Genomic DNA, 25,195 nt, shown 5'->3' with positions numbered 1-25,195 from the left:
TTGTTTAATTTAGCCAATCTTCTTTCTGCGGTCGCGCTTAAATGTTCCTGAACTTTTGGGTATATGTCTTTTCTAAATTCTTTAATTTCTTAAGGTAATCGTGGTGATTGTCGAATATTATTGTTTTCTTGAATGTGTGAGTTCTTCCGTGGAAGAGCTCGAAAGGGGTATAGGAAGTATTGCATTGTTATATGTTGCTACTGCTTCTGCGACTATTTGGACATGATCGCGTTCTAGGCGTGCTTCCTTTCTTTTGTTCAAGATTATCCTGTATAGTTTGGTTAAGGTGGAGTGCACTCTGTCGACAGTAGCGTTGCCCGTTGATTGTTGAAATGAAGTTGTATGAGCTGTTATTTGAAATTGAGTTAAGAGATCGTTGAATAGACTGCCCGAAAATTCCTGGTCAAAAATTATTTTCCTTGGTGCGCCATAGTGACTTATGAATTGTAATAGGTCATCGGCGAATTTTATTGAATTGCTATTGCTAAGGAGGTAGGCTTGCGCTACGTTGTTGAGTTTATCGATAATTGTGTGCTTAAATGTCAATGAAATATATGTCTATATGTATGCACGACTGCCAATGGTCCCTCTGGGGCGGTTGGGGTTTGCATCAATGGTCTATGAGGGTGTCTATCATATTTTAGGGTTAAGCAGGTATCTCAATTTTTTATAATTGTTGGATTGGATTGTTTGAAGGGTATTTGTAGCGGAGTCGAAAGTATGTACGGGTTCTGTGATTATGTGTCTTACTTTATGGATAAATGGTGTTTCTACCTGTCTTAAGGTTGTTTTATCCGGTACGGAATTTTTATTTGACAATTGAAGTGATTTAGTGGTTGCGAAGCGATTGGTATAATTTGTGGGTCTTCGTTTATGTTCAAGTTTGGCTCAATTCTGCTGAGTTCGTCAGCAACTACGTTTTTTAGTATCTGGGCGGCCTTGTGACAGCACAGAGCCTATCGCATAATTACTTGCGTCTGTGGGTATATGAGTATGGGACCATTACAAAGAAGATCTTTCGGCGTTTCGAATGCTTGTTTAAATTCATCGTTTATTATTACAGATTTTCTTGCTTTTTAACTGTCTCGTTATGGGTTTAGTTATTTTCGCAAAGTCCTTTATGAATTTCCTGTAATACCCTGTAATACCCATAGTACTAAAAATGATTTAATTTCTCTGGTTGTTTTTGGGCAGGGGAAGTCCTTGATGGCTTGAATCTTAAGTGGCTTGGTTTGACTCCTTCCTGGGTTACGATATGTCCCAGGAAGTCGATTTCCGTCCCTAAAAACCTACACTTGCTTGGTTGGATTTTTAGTTTTGCGTTTTGGAGTTTTGTGAAAACAGATTTAATATCTGCTATATGTTTTTGGAGTGATGGTGAGAATACTATTATATCGTCGAGATAGAGGAGACAGACGTTGCCGACTAAGTCACATAAAACATTGTTCATAACGCGTTGGAACGTGGCTGGGGCGTTCTTGAGACCGAAGAGCATTCTCGTGAACTCGTAATGCCCATTTCCGACGGTGAATGCCGTGTTGTACGCGTCTCGTGGGTTCATTTGAATTTGGTGAAAGCCACTTGCTAAGTCAATTGTTGTGAATTACATGGTCTTTCCTATGCTGTCTAGTCTATCTGTAATGTTCGGGATAGGGTATCTATCAGAGACAGCCTTCTCATTTAATTTCCGAAAATCGTTAACCAAGCGTCACTTTTTTCGCCTATCATGTCACTTTTCTTAGGTACGACCAAGACGGGCGCAATCCAGGGGGAATGGCTGTTTTTTATGATGTTTTGTTGGAGCATTTTTGAAGAGAACGTTAGTTGGTCGTTTTCGTTGTGGAAAAGTCTTTTGAATGACTTGAATAGTTTGGTTATGTATTGATTTTCCTCGCTGTTGAGGTGTTTCGTCTGAATGTTTAATTGTTGGTCGCCGGTCCTTCTGTATATGTTGCCGCGGACATGCAGTTTATGTATTGGTGGGTTCGTGGAGAGAACTCTTCTGCCTGTAACAGTTCCTCGAGGTAAAGTATTTGGATCTGGTCTGAGTTAATGCAGACTTCGAAATAAGCGGATCCTGCGTTTGCGGTGTATAAACCGCCTGTTATATTTGATTATTCAAATTGGTGGTTTCATATATAAAATCTCCCTGCATAAAGTTTACTGGGAGCGGAAGTAGCATTTTGGTATTTTGTGGCAGGTTTTCTAATGTGTCTACAGGGTTTGCCCTTGTGAGGTTTGGCATGGCGGTTTCTGGTGTTTCTGGTATGGATTCGGCAAAGTTTATTTTTGCATTTAGGATAGATAGGATATCCATGCCTAGGAAAAAAATTGAAGTGGGAGTATGGAAATAATAAGAACTTAAAATTGGTCATTTTTTTTTAATTGTTTGAAATTTATTTAATCTGTATATTCCCGAATTTTAAATATACTAAGAACAGTATGGATATTGATAACCGAGGTTAGTTTTTTGACGTGCTCTTTATTAATAAGTGCTGGATTTATGAAGGGTAAGTAGATCCAGTATCTATTAGGAATTTGAGATACACATTTGTTTTTTTTGTGCACTTAATGCTCAACAATAAATTTTTTTATACACATTTGTTTTTTATTGTTCTTAAAAACATTTCAAGAAATTTGATGTGTATTTAAAAAAAAATAAAAAAAAAAAACTCAGGTGGTGCCTTTAGTTGCGGACACAAGCACTCAACAATCATTGCCTTATTAATTTTTCTCACGTCGCAAGCTGAATGCTCTAATGACAAATATTCTAATATAAAGCCATTTGTGAAATTTATTTTGGTATATTATGTACATAGATTCCGTTATTACCATTTCTAAGCTATATTTGAATAGTAATAACGTTAAGGCAATGCAAGAATTTTTTACATGGTGTCAATTGATAAAAAATAATATAGATTTAAGAACTTCTAAGGTGAAGGGCATATTTTGTCAAATTTGCAATGTATGAGCATACGTGGGCACACATACAATTGTCTTCTATCACTGTATGCGTAGAAAAGAGCTGTTCGGTGTAGCGCTCTCCGCTCTCTAACAAAAATTCGAGAGAGCCTGTAGCCACATCTAGAGCCATGGCAAAAAAATCGTGTGCCAAAAATTTCGTACGGCGTTACGAATCTTGTTATTCTAGTGTCTTTGGTACTACCCCTTCATGACTCAAAGATCCCCCTGAAGTCCAATGGACTGTATAAATGCCAGAATTTTATTGGGCTTCAGGGGTGCAAATGCTTTCTGTGGGACTACATACATGCTCAGGAGTCTGTTCCTCTTGATGACAAGCGCCATGCAGTCACATATAATATGTGCAGAGTTCTGCTCCTCCATGCAGCAGAAGCGACAGAGTTCATTGTCTGCAATGCCAAATTTGTGCAAATGGCTGTGAAGCCGGCAATGCCCCGTAAGAAGGCTATTCAAAATGCGCACGGTGTTTTTCCCGTGTGTCATTAAGGTCTTGAACCTTTTATGGTTGTATTCACGGAGGAGAATCTTAGACTGCCCAAGTCCTGCTAGGTGTTTCCAAAACGACAGACATCTTTCTCCCTCTAGTGACTTCAGTAAGCCCCGCACTCGGTGGTGACCAACACCACAGAGGGGTGCCCCTTTCCTGGCTAGGTTGTCCGCTAGCTCATTTCCCTGGATGTTGTGGTGTCCCGGGACCCACCTTATTGTGAGTTTGCTGACAGCTTCTAGTTTGTCTAGGGCTGTCCTCACTTCATTTACTAGCTTAGATGTTATCTTAGCTTTGCTGAGCGCCTTTATGGCTGCTTGACTATCAGACAGTATAGCAATGTCCTTGCCACGATAGTTCCTTTGCAGATTGAACTCCGCACAGCGTCCAATAGCACAGACTTCAGCTTGAAAAATGCTGGTGTATCTGCCCATTGATTCGTGGTATTTTAAACTGGGGCCTACAACCCCCAGCCCAGGGTCTGTATACCACTTTATTGTTTGTGGTTTCATAGGGTGTACTTTCCCCAGGGTTGTCCAACTGTTTTTATTCCTGATCGGCACTGCGAGCTGATTTAGCGCTCGTTGTAGCAGGATTGGAGGAATGCCATCTAAACCAGGAGATTTGTAGGGCTGGAATGTACCAATAGCCCATCTTAATCTGTCCGTTGTTACTATTTACTTTAATTTGGCCCAATCAGTAGCACACGGTCTTTTTTGTGCCGTTACCGGGGTATCCATCCGTTTGATGCGTGCTTCCCGAAAAGTGAGTTACCAGTAGTAGCTCAAGTTTCTCCTTTCTTCCTATAGTATAAGAGTTATCCTCCGTTCGTAGTGTCAGATTTGATTCTGGAACTCCTTTGGAGATTGCTCTGTGAAGTCTAGCGCCTTCACATGTGTTTACTATTGCCTGACAGAAGGTTCTATAATTCCTTCGTTTGGCTTTCCTCATGGCCAGTTTATTCTGGTAGGCATCCAAGGTCCCTTCTCTTTTTGCTTTGATAAAGAGACGCCTGGTCGCTTTCCGCAACTTCTTCAAAATTGCGGCCAAGGGAACAGTTTTCTCTGAACGCGTTTGTAAGACGCGAGTTAATGTGTTCTACGGTGGCCACCAGTTCTAGAGTGGTATGGAGTTTCCCGGTTACCCCAGTAACTGGATCTCGCAGTAAGGAGGCATTGAACCCTTCCCAGTTCGTATTCCTGGGATTGCGCTTACGCTCGCTACATTCTAGATTTAGCCCTATGTTAAAACGAATAAATCTGTGATCTGGCATTGACTCCTCAGGAGATACGTGCCAGTCGCTTATATGCGAAGCCACTGATCTGCTGGAAAGTGTTATGTCCAGAACCTCAGATCTTACCCTAGTATCAAATGTCGAATCATTGCCGACCATCTGATACGACCGCAACTTTAATGGTCCCAGTTACGGCCGCATATGATGGCTTGCGTACCTCAGCTGCCTTTGCAGCCCTTGAGGTATTTGGGCCATCAAAAGGAGCAGTCGGTGGCCTGTTCTTCTTCACTTTCGGCCTCTTAGGCGTATTCGTCGGAGGCGTCAGGGTGGAGTTTGCCCGCTTCGAAGCAGAGTTGGGCCTTTGCTCTAGCGGCTGCGGTGTCTTGGCCAGAGACAAAGCTTCCGCAGGTGACTTGCCCTGCTGAAGGTAACGAAGATACCACTTCGTTGATATTTTTAGGTCTATTGTTCATAGTTCCCACGAGTTGGAGAGAAATAAACGGTCCAGCCGAGCAGAGATCCGATGTACCCGTGTAAGGCTAACTAGACCGGGCGGACGCCACTTGCCCGGACTCTCCGTTATCGACTTGGCTAGTTATTACACGGGCCCCCAGCCTGGCAGACTTTCGGCACGGGTCGAATGACACCTTAGTCCGGCCCAGAGATGTGGAAATTTTAGAGTTTCCACCTCCAGCCCAACTACTATTAGCCAGCACTCTTAGCAGAGGCCTAACTAAGAGCCTGTTTCCAGCCGCCCTCGCGTGGAGGGTGTAGTTGCACTTCCAGTAGTGTATCACAATTACGGCGCGTACCACCGTTGGTGGCGCGTTGATCCCCTTGTGATACCTACGTGGTGGCAATTTTTTTTTAATTGATTGTTTTGTGTTTTTTTTTTTTTTTGATTTTTTTAAGTGGTTCTTTTCTCGCAATGCGTGGTGTGAAAAAAGAATTCAACCGAATTCAAAAGAAATTAAAAGTGTACAAGCGAGCACGGCGTCAAGTGTCGCGCCGGCACTCTGGCTCGACATCAGCTCTTGGCGGCAGCCAATGTACAATGATGCGTAGACGTCGCAAGGATTTTTACAAGCGGCGCAACACAAACAAAAAATGATCCCCGTGCCTTATCGGCGATTGAAGTACACATATTCGGTCGTTAATCACGCACCTCACATTTATTTTTATAAACGGTGTGCGGAAGATTCTACACAATCACTTTTTGGGCAGCGATTTCTGGTCACAACGAAGTCTAATATTCGACTGATCTAGCCCCTTACCACTTCTTTTTTTTTACCAGTCTATCGCCGCGCCAAACGTTTGTTCTCAGAACTATAGAACTACAACAACCATTCGCAATGTTACCATAGTGATATAATTACTATTCTTATGAAATAACCAAAAAGCATTCCAATACTCTCCCAAATACGCACACGTGTTATCCGACACACACAAACGGTCACCACACACAGCAGTTTGATATGTCAGATTTTTTTTTTTTTTTTTTTATTTGTTTTTTTGTTTTAGTTGGTATTATTTTATGAGTTAGGGTGTATGGATGATCCCGGTGCCTTGTCGGCGATTGATGTACACATATACGGTCATCACATACAGCAACTTGTTGGTATAATTGTTGTAAATTGTCCCGCACAAGCGATCCCGGTGCCTTATCAGCGATTGATGTACACATATACGGTCGCCTGTGAAGCAATTTGTACTTGATTTTGTTTGTTTCAATAACATTTTATTTAATTTCTTATTTCACCACTCACCCCTTATTACAAATATGTATATGTATGTTTTTCCCAAATGTCTTCGTCCGAGTTCGTATTGGCGATCTTCGTTGAATCTTGGCTCGGATCTCAGCTTTTCGTTGCTGGGTCGGTGTTGTCTCCCTGTGGCCGGAGAGAGGGGGGAATGTTAACTCGCACACTACCACCTACACTGCAATTTTAAATACAAATATTAAATCTTCAATTCAATTATTATTTTAATGGTATTAAATGCATACACACAATAAGTGTCTTAAAAAGATAGAGATATATATAGACATATGTAAAATAGGAAACACTAAAAAAATTTAGTAAATATTGAAAATGTCATAAACATTTAACATATCAACATAAATAATTACAAAAAAAAATGTATAGTGACGTATTTGGGTGGTCCAGACCGTACGATTCGATCAAAGAACTATAAACAGTAATGCACTTAAGTGATTTCCATAGTGTATCCCAGCTGCGCAGAATCCGTTTCTAATAAAGAATTCTTTGGCAGCGGCACTTAGCCGTTCTTGTAAACATCCTAAAGCATGACCTAAGCAGATTTTACTTCTCTCTTTGAATTTTTTCCTAATCTTAAGAATCCAAGAGCGAGGCTCTCCCGAAATTCAAATATTATTAAAATACTGAGGGTTCTCCTCACTCCAATTTAAATTTGATTTTTAGTATTAAGTTGATAAAGAATACCGAATAAAGAATTTCAATAAAAACCTTCGTTAAATAATTCTTCTCGGCGTTGTCCTTGGTCAACTTAAGGGACATTTATTCGACTCAAATAAAAAAATATTACAACTAATTTTACTGGCGCAGTCGGTAGGATACAAAGGTACCTTAGGGACTCTTGGGAGGTCACCTGTGTGCCATTGACGGAGACAAGCATATTCTCCACCTTTTTCCTGCTGCTTAGTAGGACTGCATCGGTCTTGTGGGCCGTTATTGCTAGCCCGGCTTTTTCGAGCCAGAGGATGGCAGCACCAATTGTAGTGTTACATTTATCTTGCGTGGAAACCCAAGGTGGGGGACACATTATGGTCCAAAGAGCACAACCTGTCAAAGGCAGCTGAAGGTTTGAGGTTTTTACGGGCCGTTCACAATCAAAAAGTTCACATCTAACTGGTGATGCATCCTAGAACACAACGCAACCAGGAGAGAGAACTTCGAGTTCGAGTGCTAAATGGTAGCAAAAAAACGTTGAGTGAGGAAGGCTCGCTCGCAACACTTACCTTTCATTGAGCTGCTACACCGAAGCGCGTGTAAAGAAAGAAGTAGGATGGGCGCCGCGATAATGGCGGTCGATCGATAGTGTGATCGATAAGGTCATAAAAAATACTGGCTACGGAGTTCGGCGGAGTTGCCAGGCAAGAGAGATGTTGAACATTTGAGCGGAAGGCGTGAATTTCAAATACCGAGCTGGTGGAGAGAAGCAGACGGCAGCAGCAGATGGAATCTGGAGAAGGGCGCAAGAATCAAGATGCCGGGGTCGAGACGCCGAACGACAGGGTCTACTAGGCTGAGACTGCCGGGCCGAGGTCAAGGAGGCCCAGTTCAACGAGAGGAGTTCGGAGAAGCTTATGCGAAGGATCAAGATGTCACGTCGAGATGACAATCGACAGGGTCTAGGTCAAACGGTGATTTGTGGACCTAGGACTCCGGTAAAGCGGAGAGACAATAAACTAACGGTACCGCGAGGGGGCCAAGGGCACAGGTGTGGAAAGGTAAAGGTGCGGACGTCGGACATGCACAAAGAAGACGCACCGTGAACTAATGGTACCGCGCTGGACCTTGGACTCGAGTTGGCCAAGGGCGCAGAGCTCGACTGGTAAGGGTGCAAGCACACGGCCTCCACTGGCAGCGTCAAAATATGCGAGCGTTTGCCAAGAGTTTTTATCTGAGAATGAATTAAACTCTTTGAAGCTGCATGCAGAGGGCGAATGCTATGAGCTTTCCTTTGCCTAACTGTACAATGGTACGATCATATTCTGTCCTGATTGGTCTAAGACATTTATCTCACTTTTTGTTACACAAAAGATGCTCTAATTTAGTGCTTGGTGGGTTCCAGAGTTTTTGGCAGTGTAAAGCCTTAGCTGTTCACTACACCACAGGTAACGGTGACGAGACTATTTCAAGGAAGCCTTATCTGAAGAAAGTTCTCGTTTTCTACCTTTTTCATCTTCCAAATGGAATACTCCTAATTTCTTTCCTCTATCATCCTTTAATTCATGGTAGTACGTTTCTTTAAAACTATAGCTGAATAAATATGGGTGCCAATTTACTACTGAATTTCTTTATGGCATTATTTTGTGTGAAGAATCAACAAAATAAAATCTCCGTTTTTAAATTCTATCTGCCGAGTGCGTAGGTTGTATCTATTCGCTATCTCTTCATGGGTTCGGATTAGGTTCAGTTTAGCTTGCCGTCTCTGCAGTTGTAGAGCCTCCGCTTTAGATAATCCAGTGTGTTCAAGTAACAGATTTAGACTATGCAGGAAACTATTGTCTATGCCGTTAAGGATCATATATTGTCCAAATGTCAGGAAGTAAGGTGCTGTATGCCAAAACTAGTAAGGAGAGCTTGGAAATAGCTTGACTTAAACTGACTCCCACTGTCAGAAAGTATTACGGATTTTCTTGCTTTATATCGTCCGATACAAAGGTGGTTCTTTTGTAAATATATCCATACCTGATTTGTAGATCGGGAAATTTTGACTGACTGGTAGATATTTTCTTTATTAAATACAAGTATTCCGTGATTTTGAAATGTGTAGAATCTGAGTCAATTATGGGTCCATCTTTACCAAATTTGAAAGCTTGGTCGTTCTGGCTAGATAAGGTGTCTGCAACGATCTGAGAACCGATGTTTTATAGTGAATGTGAACGTTTTAAACTTCATTTACCATCAAGTTAACCTTCCTGATAAGGCCTTCTGCGCCGTCAGCCACTGACGGGCTGCGTGCTCGGTTATGACTAAGAAATCCTGGCCCAGACGCTCGGAATTTTTAAATTCCTTCTGATGTGTAGGCTATATAAGAATAATGAATATCCTAAAGGTTATATTTCCTGAAGTTTGGAAGATTGACGATTGGACTTAGCAACTTCTTAATCTACGGATGTATCTCCTTGTTGTTTAGAGAAACATCCTATTGTCGATTTCCCGGTTTACAGTTTGGAGAATTCGGCTTGAATAAGTCCGCAACCGTAACAAAATATAATTCTTATAGACATACAGTCATCAAATCTGTGGCCTTGTTTGTGACAAATCCTTCCAGTTGTGGTATTTGATTTTCCTCCTCATCTAATTTTACTAAACCTGTCTCCTCTTCTTCGGTAGATAACTCTGCCACTAATGGGGTTTGGCTTAAACGCCTGAGATTGTTATAAGACTGTTGATACCGGCGCACTTCGTTTCACGGTTGTGCTCTGTTTAGGACTTTAAGATGCAACAACTCATGATTTAAGCAATACTCCATTTTGCAGTCTATCAATCCACCGCTCCATGGTTTCCCGGTAATCATAAAATGTTTAATTTTCTCCTTGTTTGCGTTTTCGGATTCTCTTCCAAATATCAAAATCTTTCTCTATACCTTCGAATCTCTTCCTTAATTCGACATAAAATGTGTTTCAATCGAAATTCGGATTGTTTCGATGGAACTTCCAATACCAATCACTTGCTTTTCCTGCAACGGAAGGTACAAATGGTCACACAGAAGTCCATATCCTGTAAATGAATTCATCTATCCGGATGCTTGTTGTGCCACTATCAAACTTTAATCCCAATTTTTGAAGAAATCCTAATACTTTTTCCGGGCTAACTTATGAGCTTGCTGCGGCATCTAATTCAGCGAACAAAGTGTTATTAGCCCTTTCGGGCCCAACGTTGCTTGTATTTGTATGTTTTCAAAGCTAACTGTAAGCGCTTTGTTTTTATCTGCTCATTCCTTATAATATCGGTACTTTTATGTGTCTATTCTAAATATGAAAGGCGAAAAACGCATTTGGAGATTATTTTCAGAAAATATTTGCAAGCAACAGCACGTGCATCACAACAATGGAGAGTGGAGCTTTTGGAAATAGTAATTTAATTTTATTATAGTTTAATTTTATTATAGTTTATACCTATTGTATAAGCAAATAATTATTAAGTAAATAATTAACTAAACAGTGATATGGTAAAACTTAGTTAATAGTGAACAATTATTATTTAAATAATTTTAAAAGTTGCAAAGTTGCTTGTCAGCAACCTTGGTAATTCGTGGTAATAAATTTGTTTGCCTTTAGAAATGAGGCATAAAGACGTTTCTACGGTACTGGATTTAGAGAGAATTTAGAAGGAATTCTTGAAAGGGGAGAAAGTAAAAATACTGTGATTGAAGGATTTGAGCCTGACTCTAGCGTTGTTGTTGAAAATGGTTTTGAGAAAATTGTTTCTCAGACGCTACAGTGAAGAAAAAGGCCGTTTGTAGCTCCAGAGAGTATTTTGAAGATGTCAAACCTTTTGATGTCGGGGAGAGTAGAGTACTTCTACACAGCCTGTTGGAATATGTAAATGTTGGAGCCCAAAAGAAAAAGGCCAGCTATTGTTGCTTCATACAACAAAGGTGTGGGTGGAGCAGATTTGACAGATATACTGATGGAGCTTTACAAAATTAACCACCGACAAAAAAGCGGTATGTTGTTTTTAGTAAATCTATTAATAGTTAGATCTACAATGACTTAAGATTAGGGATATGTAGTTTCTAGTGAATCTACTTGGAACAGAGAAGATTAGCGAACTAACCAATTTGGGACTATCACCACGAATAAGCTTACAAATAAATACTGTTCTTTGCATCATTTACCGATAAGCTATTTGAATAAGAAGGTAATATAAGGTTTGCATCCCAATTTTGGCGCCGCTAGGCAAACAGTAAGAAGTTTTATGCGGTCCGAGTGAACCACGTATGGTGGACTCCAATTAATACTCGAATGGACTAGCGAAATGAATAAGGTTTTTGTCATATAAGGATCATCAAATTCCTTTGACCGCCATTTGAAAAACAAGGCCTGCGTACATAATTACAGGGGAATGTTTTATTAGTAAGGGAAGGCTGTTAATAAATCAGGTAGAATGAATCGGAACAAGGTGGCTTCCTTGTGGGGCACCGGATGTGACTTGGAGAATACAAGAAAATTAACTTCTAAAGACAGGCCGTTGGGTTCTGCCATTCAGATAACTTTAAATCATATTTAAAAGATCACACGCCGGGATTTCGTCAGGACGGAATATAAGATTCGACTTTGATACTGCGTACTTCGATACTACGTAGAATATGGTGTTTGAAAAAAATTGGCAATTGCCCGATCAGTAGTATTTTAAAAAAATAGCGAGGAAGGTTAAAAGTTGTTTTGCGCTTAGTGTTAACGAAATTATAAAACTTTTTCGGATCCTTTGCGAACTGGAACTTACAACGGTTTAAATAGCTTTTGTAACCGAGTAGGTTTGTTAGAGATTGACGGATACATCGAAACTCAAGAGTTAAAAAATTATTTAATTGAGGTATAGAAAATATTTTTGGCATTATCGGTCCAATTAAAGCCAGCTATAAAATTATTTAGCCTCAAAATGTTTGCCTTGCGAAAACAATGAACTCGCTTAGTTGACTTCTCAGATTTCTCTTTTATTTCGGCACATATGTCGATTGTCTGATTTTGATTTTTTTTGGTTCTCTCGACAGAAACACATTTTCAAAACTTGTTACAAGACATAAATCCAAAAATCGACCAAGAGATTTTAGAATATAATTACCTTAAGACAACTATAAGTCGAGCATGTCGTCAATAAAATAATGTTGGGAGTGTTACAGGGGAGGGTCCCTCGCTGCAGTCACTGGTCTGGTGGCCTATGCTCCTATGTTGAAATAGGAAGATTATGTTGGAAGGGTAACTGCCCTTCTAAATTTCTGGCCTAGAGACTCAGTCAATTGGAATATAAAAAAATGTTTATATATGATGTCAAATGTCAAAGGTCCTAAGGACCCCACCCGAGAACCCAAACGATGGCATCCCCAAGAGGCCATTAGAAGCGAGCTATCAGAGCCCAACCAGCAAAGCGGGTAAAGACCACCCAGCTAGAAATCGAGGAGATGGGAGCAATTCTGGACGAGCTTCTGACGAAGGTCAACCACAACGGGGTGAGGAGCATTAATCTGGCAATGAAAAACTCATTCGCCAGATTGAAGAAGCTCCAACTGAAGCTGCGCGCAGGGCTGCCGTAGGCGGAAAATTCGCATGTCGGACGCACCGCAAGAAGCGATGCTAGCCAACGGACCATTCCTAAGCGCCCCTGCAGCTACAAACAAAAAAGATCAAACGGCGCTGTCCGCGCAGAAGGTTCAGCGATCAGACCACCAGAGGCAGCGGGACCCCAGCGCCTACTCAGGACTCCGCCCCACGCCACTCCAGCGGGAAGAAAGCCATAAGCCAGAGGGAAAGGGTCAAGAATACGGCCAAAGCCGAACTGCTCCTCGAGCTACGTGCCTCTGCCCAAGACTTGACGCAGAAGCTCAAGGTGGACATGGGAGCGGTGCTCGGAGTCCGCGCCAGCCTTCGTACTGTAACACAATCAAAAGTATTTTTAATTCACGACCTAGACGATCAAACTACTGAGGATGAGCTGATGAGGGCCCTGGAGTCCCGGAAGATATCCCAGCAGTAGTGGTGGCATCAAGAGCCTCCGACAAACGCAGTATGGAGGGAAGACTGCTGTAATAGTAGTTCCAGCCAATCTGGCGGGCCCGCTGATCAAGCATGGCAAGCTGAGAGTGGGATGGTCCCAATATCTGACCAAGGACCAAGGAACAGCAAAGATGCTTCAAATTTCTGGAGGAAGGCCACAAACCGGCCCATTGTAGAAGCGCCGTTGACAGAAGCCAGTGCTGCTTCAGATGCGGGCCCGCAACAAGGCTTAGTGTTTTCTGGGCGCAAGCAGAGCAAGCCAAACGACCAACCACCAAGCAGGCACCCGGAAGTGCCTATAGATCAATCTGAATCACGGCAGCCCAAGACGGTGGGAGAACGCAGAGTGGATCTTGAGTTACTTAGAGAGCCCTACCGGACGGCGGCAGACTGGGCTTTTGAACGCACCAGGAAACCAGCGATCTGGAGGTGCAGTAGCCTAACCCAACAATTAACCAATGTTATATCGGACAACGTGTTTGTTAGGGCAAAGGTGGGCAGATGGTGGGTGTACAGCGTATACCTAGCCCAATGGAAAACGAATTTAGTCGAGCATTAGACGGACTGGCATCGGAAGCTAGAGCCCGAACCCAGGTCCCAGGTTATTGCTGGCGACTTCAACGCATGGCCAGAGAGCAGTTTAACCAGCAACGCGAGAGACAGAATGGTGCTCGATGCATTTGCGAAAATGGACCTGGCTCTATTGAACCAAGGGAACACGTCCAGGCGTGCCGGACTGAGCTCTGTGGTTGACCTCACCTTCACGGTTCGCCGTTCAAGCACACGAAGTGAAGACTCAGCGAGTCTACACTGGCAGTGTATAAGATAGATAAGAATGATTATAATTATTGATGTAACGATTCATAAGGCTAGGGTGGTGTTATGAGATATTCCAGGACGCACGCGCGAAGGTCCAGCTGCTCCTTGTCGGTTATGTGAGGTTGTGGTCTTGTCCTGGAAGGGCGGCAAATCGCCATCCACGACACAGACAACGGACAGAATGATTCTTTTACCCTACAAGCTTCCGCTCGATCCTCAGGTGTGGTGGAGGATCGTGTAATGCTATACCTTGGCTATTCTTTACCAAAAATCACAAACAATTGTCATCCTGAATGGCCCCTTTTGGTCGCTAACCGCGGCTCACAGGGAATACATCCTAGTCAGAGGCAAACAAGTTAGGTTTTCAAAACATTATTAAAAGAATATATTAGCACAAATAAAATTTCTTACGGCATCCTTATTGAAACTTAAAAAAATTCTGATCGCCAATAACAACACTGCAATTTGCAGCTTTCGATTTCCCTTAAAATAATTACTTAACTTAGATGAAATAATTCTAGAGTGGAAAGACAATTTTGGCCCCACAAAAATCAAATAAAAATAAACATACATTCTTTCGGACATATGTGCGTGTTCACGGCCAGCAGCCAAAAATTTAATGGACCAAAAAGAAACAAAGAAATAAGCGGTATCAATCTAAAAATTACAAAGACAAATTGCAGAGAAAAATTCTGCCCTTGAAAAATCAATTCCACCATTCCGATCTGCTAAAGTCCTTGGCCTTGAAAACGATACTGATTCCACTACTACTCAGGCGATAAAAATATTGCGGCGCCTTCCGCACCAACGGACCAGGTCCGCGATTATGTGAATTTAATTTCACTTCTTTATCGCAATCTTCTTTTTATCAATTAAATCAGTCAATAAGCTCACAGCTGACCATTTGGTCATCATTTGTGATCTGGAATGCCCATTCTCGACCCAAGCCCAGTCAGCAGCACAACCCAGGAAGAACTACAAAGCGGACACCCAGGGCATCTGTTTCCATTGATGGATGGTTACGTACCACCGACCCACCCGCAGAGGACCACGTCGAAGCTGACGCCACGGTCAGCAGCGACCCTGAAGTTGGTAAAGCTACTGATGGACGGTAATGCCGCCGGGCCCGACGGCATTCCCAACAGGGCGCTTCGCCAAGCTCTCTACCTCCAGCTAAACTCTTTTGCGAAGGAAAGCCACCCGAGGACCTTTCATCGTTTCGGCCGATATGCTTCATCGATGGAATATTGTCGAGCTCCTGGAGAAACTGGTATGCGCCCAGATAGATAGGAATATCTCAGACGCGGGAGACCTCTAACGGTCCCAGTTTGGATTCAGAAAAGCGCGGTCCACCACAATAGAGTGGTTAAAGGAGCGGCCCCGGGAATCGAGTGCACCAGATGAAAGGGGTAGTATGGAGTACTACCTTATGGTCACACTAGACATCAGGAACGCCTTCAACACAGCGAGTTGGGACCGCAAAGCGTTGAATATCTGGGATTTATTGTCACCAATGGAGGTGCAAAAAAAGGAATTCCCAGAGCCTACAAATCATTTTTGGGTCTAGCCAGTTATTACCGATGTTTCGTTAAAGACTTCGCGGCGATCGCGAGGCCTTTGACAAGCTAGATGAAAGGAGAAAATGGCTCTGTCAGAAAGCACATGTCTAAGAAGACTCCTATTGAGTTCGGTGACTTGCACAGAGATGCATTCGAGAGGCTGAGAAATGTCTTGGCATCCGAGGATGTAATTCTCAGATACCCTGATTTCAGGAAGCCATTCGACCTGACAACGGATGTTTCCGCAAACGGTATCGGTGCGGTTTTCTTCTAGACAAAAGACCCATCACAATAATCTCTAGGACCCTCAAGGAGAGCGAGTCACACTACGCCACGAATGAAAGGGAGTTATTGGCCATAGTGTGGGCTTTAGGCAAGTTACAACACTACCTGTACGGCACTCGCGATATTAATATTTATACGGACCATCAACCGTTGATATTTGCGGTGTCCGATCGAAATCCAAATCCGAAAATAAAAATATGGAAAGCGTATATTAATGATCATAACGCAAAAATCCACTACAAACTGGGTAAAAACAACCGTGTGTCCGACGCTCTTTCCAGGCAGAACATTAATGCCTTACAAGATGAGCCTCAGTCGGACGCTGAGAGTATTCACAGCGAACTGTCACTGACCTACACGGTCGAAGCGACAGACCAACCAGTAAACTGCTTCAGAACCCAAATTGTTATAGAAGAAGCAAGTTTCCAACTAAACCGAAGCTTGGTGTTGTTTCGTAGCAAAACTCGTCACTTAATTGATTTCGCCGACAAAAGCACCATTTTGGAAATGCTGAAGGAAGTCGTGAACCCCGAGGTCGTAAATGCAATACACTGCGACCTACCCACCCTGGCAAGTTATCAACATGACTTTATTGCTCACTTGCCGGCTACGCAGTTTCGATATTGTAAAAATATTGTAATAGACATTACCAATAGAAACGAGCAGTTGGAAATTTCTTTTTGGAATTATCTTCATTTTTTACAAATATTTTCAAATATCGATAATATTATCGATATTTGCAATGAGGTGCAACCGGGGCTAGATGTTTCACGGTTTATGGCATCGCAACCGCATGCAAGTTAAATAAGTCTCCTTCTACGATGATCCAGAGTCTTCTTGCAGAGGTCCATTCCCTTGCACAGTCGTGGTGAGACACTTATGTCCCAGGTGTGTTCTTCTTAGGAAATTTATAGCGAGGGGCTTGACTTCGCCCCCTTGGTTGTTTCCCAATTTCTACCGATATTTCTGGAAAATCTTGGACCCGCTTGGACTATCTGAGTAACGGGTATCTGATAGTCGGGAAACTCGACTATAAAGTTCTCTGTTATTTTATTTGACCTTTGCTTAACAAGAACAAACATTTTATCACGTTAGATTTAATAAATGTATCTTTTTTTTTTTTTTTTTTTTTTTTCGCACGGGTCCCACGGCTACACCTCCCGCCCAACCGACCGAGGGGCGCTGCCGTGTATCGTACGGCTCGATTCGCGAGAAGATATAGACGCGATATAAAAAATAGAATAGGAACGAGGAAATTAATAACTATGTTAAATATTAGTGTTAGTAGGATCTAATTATGTAATAGAAAAGATAAAATGGATTGCTTTAATAGCGGCAGAGAGTCAAGATTACAGATAATAGGATAAAGTCTATTATAGTCAGAACATAAAACTCTGTAAGGGTCATGCAACTCATAATTAGATCTACAATGATTTAAGATAAGGGGTATATAGTTTCTAGTGACTCTACTTGGAACCGAGAAGTTAAGCCGACTAATCAAGTCGGGACTCTCAACATCCCCACGAATAAGCTTACAAATAAAGACTGTTCCAAGCATAGTTCTACGGTTAGCTAGGAACGGTAAATTAATTATAAGTAGTCTACTGGAATAAGGAGGTTATTTACGGTTTGCATCCCAATTTAGGCGCCTCAAGGCAAAAGGTAAGAAGTTTTTTTTGGCCGATTCAATGCGGTCCGAGTGGACTGCGTATTGTGGACTCCAAACAGGTGATCCGTACTCGAGAATCGGACGGACTAATGAAATAAATAAGGTTTTAGTCAAGTAACGGTCATCAAATTCCTTGGACCACCTTTTTATAAAACCAAGCACACCCCTGGCCTTATTGACAATAGACGAAATATGGTCAGAAAATTTTAGTTTTGGGTCCAGAAGAACACCAAGATCATCAACTCGTGTTATTCTGTCCAGAGAGCACCCACTTAGAGTGTAAGTCGTGCGTATTGGGTTGGCACGACAAAAGGTCATAACTTTACACTTGGAGCTATTTAAGTTTAATATGTTATCACGGCACCATATTTGAAATCGGTCTAGATCGGATTGTAAGTCCAAATGGCAAGAAGTGTCCTTGTACTGGAGGCATAATTTAACATCGTCTGCGTACATAAGTACACGCGAATGTTTTATTATTAAGGGGAGGTCGTTAATGAATAAGGTAAAAAGAAGCGGACCAAGATGGCTCCCTTGTGGGACACCGGATGTGACACGGAGAATAGAAGATAACGAATTTTTAAAGAGGACTTGTTGTGTCCTGCCATTCAGATAGCTTGAAATCCAATTTAGAAGATCAACAGGGAAACCTATAAGGTCAAGTTTTTTTATTAGAAGGTAATGATTAACAGAGTCAAATGCTTTACTGAAGTCAGTGTAGATGACATCTGTTTGAAGATTATTTTTGAAACCCTGTATTACGAAAGAAGTTAGCTCCAAGAGGTTAGTGGTTGTAGATCTGCGTTTCATAAAACCGTGTTGACACGGTGATATGATTGATCTACAAAGGTGCTGCAAATGAGGAGTGATAACATTTTCGAAAAGTTTTGGGATAGCCGATAATTTAGAGATTCCTCTGTAATTGCTTGCATCCAGTTTGCTACCTTTTTTGTGAAGAGGAATCACAAAGGACTCCTTCCATATATGAGGGAATTGTGAAGATTCCAAAGATAAGGTAAACAGTTTCAGTAGAGGCTTGCACAAGGCTTCCGCACAGAATCTGAGCACACAGCCAGGGATTCCATCGGGACCTGGCGAATAGACCGGTTTAACACGCTGAAGATCGTTAAGCAGTGAGCTTTCGTTTATAGTGGGGCAAAATATTAGGTTCGACTTAGATACAGCATAAGAGTATGGCTGTTCGGAATGAGGTAAAGTTGAATATGTTGTTTGAAAAAACTTGGCGAATAGATCGGCTATTGCCTGATCCGATGTAACCGTAGTGTTTTCAAAAAATAGCGAGGAATTTAATTAATTAATTAGTATTCAAATTTTATTTCTATATTTTTTAAGCTCTTTCAATTTCTGATTTTTTTTTTCAGATATGCATTAAGCATGCATAAATAAATCATAAATATAGGATTTGATTGCCCAGTTGGAAATGCACACTAATATGACGTCAGATCGTAGTGGTGGAGGAGGCGGTTCCTGGAGACTACCACCGGATGAAACTCTGCAGGTGCAAGACCCAAAACAAAAAGATAATGATTTCGATTTTGATGAAGGTCACAATTGGCGAAGTATAATCTTATCATTGCTTGTTATTAGCTTTGTTGTAGCTGGAATCGTAACTGCAATATATTTATTAGGGTAAGTATTTATTATCAACTTATTTGTTAATTTAAGTATACCCAATCGTCATAGAAAGTAAACTTATTCATTAGGTTAAATGGTTTCGAGATCAATGTGGACGTTTGGTTTGGGAAGGCCACATCCGGAAACCACTAAACCTTCGTTTCGTAATTGTCTAGTCAGCTTTTAAAGCACATACCACGAAAGTCAAGCTCAATCACTCAAGGCTCAAAAATATCCTATTTCAGGTTCTTTATTTTTTTTTTTATTTATTTAACAAAATTAAATATAGTATACAATACTAAACCTAAGATATGATGCTTGCAGGGGCTGATTCAGGGTAACTCCTTCTAGCCGAATTTGAGGGGTGTTCGGGATAAGCGTTTTTAATGTGAAGCATGGACTTGTTGTTTTCAGTGGGTTTATTTTTAGGTTCCACCGGTTACACCAGGCTGCCAGAGCATTAATATATTCTTTTAGTCCGTTAACTGCCTCTCCTGTCCCTAGAGTTATATACAACTGCGATGTCAATTGCATATGTTGCAATAAGAGTCCTGTTCGGTGCTTCCATGTGTTCGAAACTCGGGCAAGGGATATCAGCAGTGTACAAGGAATATAGTAGCGGTCCGAGAACACTGCCCTGTGGGACTCCAGCTCTCATTGGGTATATAGAGGAGTAGCTATTTCTCACCGTGATTTTAATTTGTCGTTCTTCCAGATATGACTTTAAAATACAGAAGTAGGGCGCAGGTAGAAGGGTCTTTATCTTGCATAATAATCCAACATGTCATACTTTGTCGAAGGCTTGTTGCATATCTATAAAGACAGCGTTGGAGCAAAGACACTAAAATAACAAGATGCGTAACGCCATACAAATTTTTGGCACGCGATTTTTTGGCCGTGGCTCTAGAGGTGGCTCCAGGCTCTCTTGAGTTTTTGTTCGAGGGAGAAAGAGCGGAGAGCGCTACAGCAAACAGCTCTTTTCTACGCATACAGTGATAGCATACAACTGTATGTGTGCATACGTGTGCTCATGCATTGTAAATTTGACAAAATATGCCCTTCACCTTAGAAGTTCGTTGACTTTAAATCTATATTATTTTTGATTAATTGACTCCATGCGAAAAATTCTTGTTTTGTCTTGCCTTAACGTTCTTATTATTTAAATAAAGCTTAGAAATAGTAATAGCCGAATCTATGTACATCACAAAATAAATTTCGAAAATGACTTTATATTAGAACACTTGTCATTAGGGTATTAAGCTTGCGGCGTGAGAAAAATTAATAAGGCAATGATTGTTGAGTGCTTGTGTCCGCACTTCGTGCCTGACGATATGACTTTTGCAACGAACTGTTTTCATATTTTTATTTATTTTATTAATTTTTATTTTCTACTACGTATTATTATTTTTTATGAATTATTGTTATGAAATATTATTTTTATTATTTATGAATAACATTATTATTTTTTTATGAAATTATTTATTTATTTTTATGAATATTTATTTATTTATAATATAAATAAAATAAAAATAAAATATAAATATGTAAACGGTAGCTAATTCGAGCGGCGATTTTACCAAACGAATTTAAAAAATTTTAAAATTATAATAGTCAGGGAATTTTTATTTTATTTCATCATATTGCTACGAAATTGGCCACAACTCCAAATATGTAAATTCGTTTCTTCGATCAGAATTGATTTCGGCCCGAAAATCGTCTTCTAGCACAACACGCAACATATACGCGTTCTCGTCTCTTGTTTTTACTCACACAAGCAAGCAAATTCTATTATTGATTTCTTACGCTCTCAGCGTGAGCGAGCGGAAAGAGCGCGAATTTGGCCTTCACCAAAAAAGTGGCTGCATAGTGCCAAACGAATGTATGGCCGTTACGCATCTTGTTATTCTAGTGTCTTTGGTTGGAGTACTCGCTGTCGTCAAAAGCCTGTAATATGTGTTTCACCAGTCTGTGGACCTGTTCAATAGTTCCGTGTCCCTTTCGAAATCCAAATTGATGATCGGGCAAGATATTGCCTTGTCTTATAATGTCGTTTATCCGATTGGCAATAAGTCTCTCCCATAATTTAGAAAGGGAGGGTAAGAGGCTTATAGGCCGATACGACTCAGGATCATCTTTGTGCCTGTCCGACATCCGCACCGTTACCGTTCGACCCCTGTGCCCTTGGCCCGCTCGAGTCCAAGACCTAACGGGGTACCGTTAATGCACGGTCTCTCCGCTTTGCCCTGGCCGACGTGCATCGCGGCTGTTGCTGCGCCACTCCCCTACACGAGATTTGTGGGGAGTTTTAAGACTCCTCACAATGTGTACCAAATAATTGAGATCTAATTGAGTGCCTATGAGTAGACTATGGTCAACGGTGAGCTCTTCTCCGCATAGTTGGCTTGTTGGTAGCGCCGTTCTCTTCAGCAAGTGTTGTTGTGTGGATTGGGTGTGCCCGATGCGTAGGCGGATGAAGGTCGCGCATTCCCGTTCATGTACGTTCGTTGGTGGCTTGAACATGATGCAATTCGGGTTAATAAACTGGTTCCTGTGTATGAAGAGTGCCCATTCTGAGAGTTTCTTTTCTTTGAGATATAGCTTGATTCGACTTTGGAAATCCTTGGAGTTAAACGGAGTGAAAAGGATTGATGGTGTAAGTCTCATCTCTTGCGAGCGGCTTTGTCAGCGAGTTCATTCCCATAGATTCCTTGATGACCGGGAACCCAGAGTAAGGTGATTTGGCATGCTTTGAGAATGGCGAAATCTTCGGCTGTGAATATGGAGTTTTATGACGGGAGCCTACTTCCTGCAATTATTTTACGGTTGCAGTCAACAACCGCAAACGTGGTTACGCCGGTGACTTTAGACCCATCGATGTAAATCCAGTTTTTCTCACCAAGATCTTCTTCTGCGCTAATAAAACGTTTTTGGTATTCTAAGCGGCATGTATCCTTTTTGGCAGCATTGTAGATTTGAAGGTTTATGCGTAATATATATGAAAGTCTTAATATGTATGTTAGAATATTTAGATGATAGAAATTTAATAATGTTAAATCTAGTTTCCAGTTGTTTTCTTAGAGTCTGACAGTGCTGTTGAAAAAGTAGTTTGGATTCGAAGGTTATCCCCAAGATTTTTAAAAAGTTTACATCTTTTATTGTGCGGCTGTTAAAGTCAATGTCGGAAAGGTTGCACGTTGTTTCCGACAATTATGTAATAGTTGGCATTTTTCAATGGCAAGGGAGGCCCCAGATGTTGCTCCCCACAAGTAATTTCTTGCAATATTTCTTAGAATTTTTCTCTGACTGTGTTAATATTTTTTATTTTTGTAAAGATTATTGCATCGTCTGCGTATAGTGAGATGTAAATATCTTTATGCCGAGTTACAATGTCCTTTATATCTTCGATAGCTATCATAAATAAAACCACCGAAAGTGGCAAACCCTGCGGGATTCCATTGTGTAAAATGGACCGATTGGTCATGAAGGCTTTAATTAGGTTATAAAGCTTTGGACCAATGCCCCAGCGCTCGAGTCTGCAAAGTACGGTGAATCCCCACGCGATCGAAGGCTCTTTTAAAATCCGTCGCCAAGATAGAGACGTGCTTTTTGGGCGAAAGAGCGTTCGACGCGAAGTGTTGGGTACGCAATAACGCGTCCATCGTGCTATGATTTCTTTTGAAAGCAACTTAATTATGGGAAATTAGGTTGTGGCGTTTAATAAACCAGATAAGTCTTTGTGCTATTATTTTTTCTAGTGTTTTTCCTAGACAGGATAGCAGAGAAATTGGACGGTAGCTTTTAATATCGGAAGGAGGTTTGTTTGGTTTTTTTTTTTTCGCACGGGTCCCACGGCCACACCTCCCGCCCAACCGACCGAGGGGCGCTCGATTCGCGAGAAGATATACACGCGATATAAAAAAGAGAACAGGAACGAGGAAATAAATATAATGTAAAATAACTATGTTAAATATTAGTGTTAGTAGGATCTAATTATGTACTAGAAAAGATAAAATCGATGGCTTTAATAGCGACTCTCTGCCGCTATTACAGATTACTGCCGCAAGATTACAGATAATAGGATAAAGTCTATTATAGTCAGAACATAAAACTCTGTAAGGGTCATGCAACTCATAGTTAGATCTACAATGATTAAAGATAAGGGGTATTTAGTTTCTAGTGAATCTACTTGGAACCGAGAAGTTAAGCCGACTAATCAAGTCGGGACTCTCAACATCCCCACGAATAAGCTTACAAATAAAGACTGTTCCAAGCATAGTTCTACGGTTAGCTAGGAACGGTAAATTAATTATAAGTAGTCTACTGGAATAAGGAGGTTATTTACGGTTTGCATCCCAATTTAGGCGCCTCAAGGCAAAAGGTAAGAAGTTTTTTTTGGCCGATTCAATGCGGTCCGAGTGGACTGCGTATTGTGGACTCCAAACAGGTGATCCGTACTCGAGAATCGGACGGACTAACGAAATAAATAAGGTTTTAGTCAAGTTAGGATCATCAAATTCCTTAGACCACCTTTTTATAAAACCAAGCACACCCCTGGCCTTATTGACAATAGACGAAATATGGTCAGAAAATTGTAGTTTATGGTCCAGAAGAACACCAAGATCATCAACTCGTGTTATTCTGTCCAAAGGGCACCTACTTAGAGTGTAAGTCGTGCGTATTGTGTTGACACGACAAAAAGTCATAACTTTTCACTTGGAGCCATTTAAGTTTAATACGTTATCACGGCACCATATTTGAAATCGGTCTAGATCGGATTGTAAGTCCAAATGTCACGAAGTGTCCTTGTACTGGAGGCATAATTTAACATCGTCTGCGTACATAAGTACACGCGAATGTTTTTTTATTAAGGGGAGGTCGTTAATGAATGAGGTAAAAAGAAGCGGACCAAGGTGGCTCCCTTGTGGGACACCGGATGTGACTCGGAGAATAGAAGATAAAGAATTTTTAAAGAAGACTTGTGTCCTGCCACTATCCCTTTGAGATAGGGATGGAATGGTCCGATACCGATCTCCATGTATGTGGATATTTTCCAGTTTTCAGTATTTGATTAAAGATATCCAAAAGTTTTGTTTTTAGGTGGGGAGATAGGTTTTTGAGAACCGGGTATGATACTCTGTCGGCCCCAGGGCTTTTTCCTTTTGCTTTTGCTGCTGAATTTTCCATTTCAAGCAATGTGAATTTGGAATCTAAGCATGTAGCGGATGGGGAAAGTGAGTCGATGAGATAGGACTCTGAAAGATACCGATTTTTTTCTGGTATATATTCTGTTGAAAAAGTTTGGTCATAAGAGTATTCTGACCAAGATAAGGTTAACTCTTCGGCGATATTTAATGATCCAGTTAGAGTACCTGAGTTGGATTTGATATATTTGTACGGTGTGGAAGGGATGCCGGCTAGGCGTTTTATATCGGACCATACTTTTTTTGTGGAGGATACTTGGGAGATTTTGGAAGTACATTTTTCAAGGGAGTTACGTTTGGCCAAAAGTACGGTTTTTTTGAAAAGGTCGTTTGCTTTTTTGTATCTGATAAGGATTGTGTCATTCATATTGGATTTGTAGGACGAGAACAAGCGTTGCTTTTTGTCCCTAAGCTGTTAAAAGTTAGCGTTCCACCATGGCACTTTTCCTTTCGTTTGGTGAATGCTGCAGTTGCAGCTTCTCGTATGACTTTCGTCATTTGTGCAACTTGCTGATATAGGCAACCGTCAGTGCAATATGCTGCTGCTTTTTCGCAACTTTCATTAAAGCGTTTCCAGTTTGCTAGGTCTGCCTTGTATTTAGGCAGGGTTAAAGTATTGTCAGGACGGGTAGGTGTGTTTATGTGGATGGTTATGGGAAATTGGTCACTTCCATGGAGATTACCTGATATAGACCAGCTGCACATATGGGTTATCTGTGGAGATATCAGTGAGATATCGATGTGAGTGAAAGTGTTGCGAGTTGAAAGGTGAGTCGGGGAACCGTCGTTAAGAACAATTAGGCTGTTTTCAAGAATTACGCTTTCAATATTTTTACCCC

At 41.3% G+C, this 25,195-nt stretch overlaps 1 protein-coding gene and 1 long non-coding RNA gene across 8 annotated transcripts in view; one reads left to right on the top strand and one right to left on the bottom strand.

The window, feature by feature from the left end:
• Window positions 1–25,195, top strand: part of LOC27207654 (dipeptidyl peptidase 4) — a 125,920-nt gene that overhangs the window by 4,958 nt on the left and 95,767 nt on the right. For 5 of the 6 annotated variants that reach the window (XM_039292701.2, XM_039292702.2, XM_039292706.2 and 2 more), the window contains exon 2: window positions 18,903–19,170. In XM_039292701.2, coding sequence (XP_039148635.1) covers window positions 18,962–19,170 — 209 coding nt within the window. In that variant the 5' untranslated portion in view covers window positions 18,903–18,961. Of the gene's footprint in view, window positions 1–18,902; window positions 19,171–25,195 lie in introns of those variants that run through there. The other variant, XM_039292703.2, reaches the window with a different exon arrangement.
• The window catches only part of LOC120284464, a 59,270-nt gene continuing 40,083 nt past the window's right edge, over window positions 6,009–25,195 (bottom strand). Inside the window, exons 2-3 of one of the 2 annotated variants that reach the window (XR_006541616.1) lie at window positions 6,470–6,641; window positions 6,009–6,414 (exon numbers count right to left, since the gene is read on the bottom strand). This is a non-coding gene — a long non-coding RNA (uncharacterized LOC120284464). The remainder of the gene's footprint in view (window positions 6,415–6,469; window positions 6,642–25,195) is intronic. The other variant, XR_005543736.2, reaches the window with a different exon arrangement.

This window comes from Drosophila simulans, chromosome 2R (assembly GCF_016746395.2).
Source record: "Drosophila simulans strain w501 chromosome 2R, Prin_Dsim_3.1, whole genome shotgun sequence".
Classification (NCBI taxonomy): Eukaryota; Metazoa; Arthropoda; class Insecta; order Diptera; family Drosophilidae; genus Drosophila; species Drosophila simulans.
This window is presented reverse-complemented; position numbering and strand designations above follow the sequence as displayed.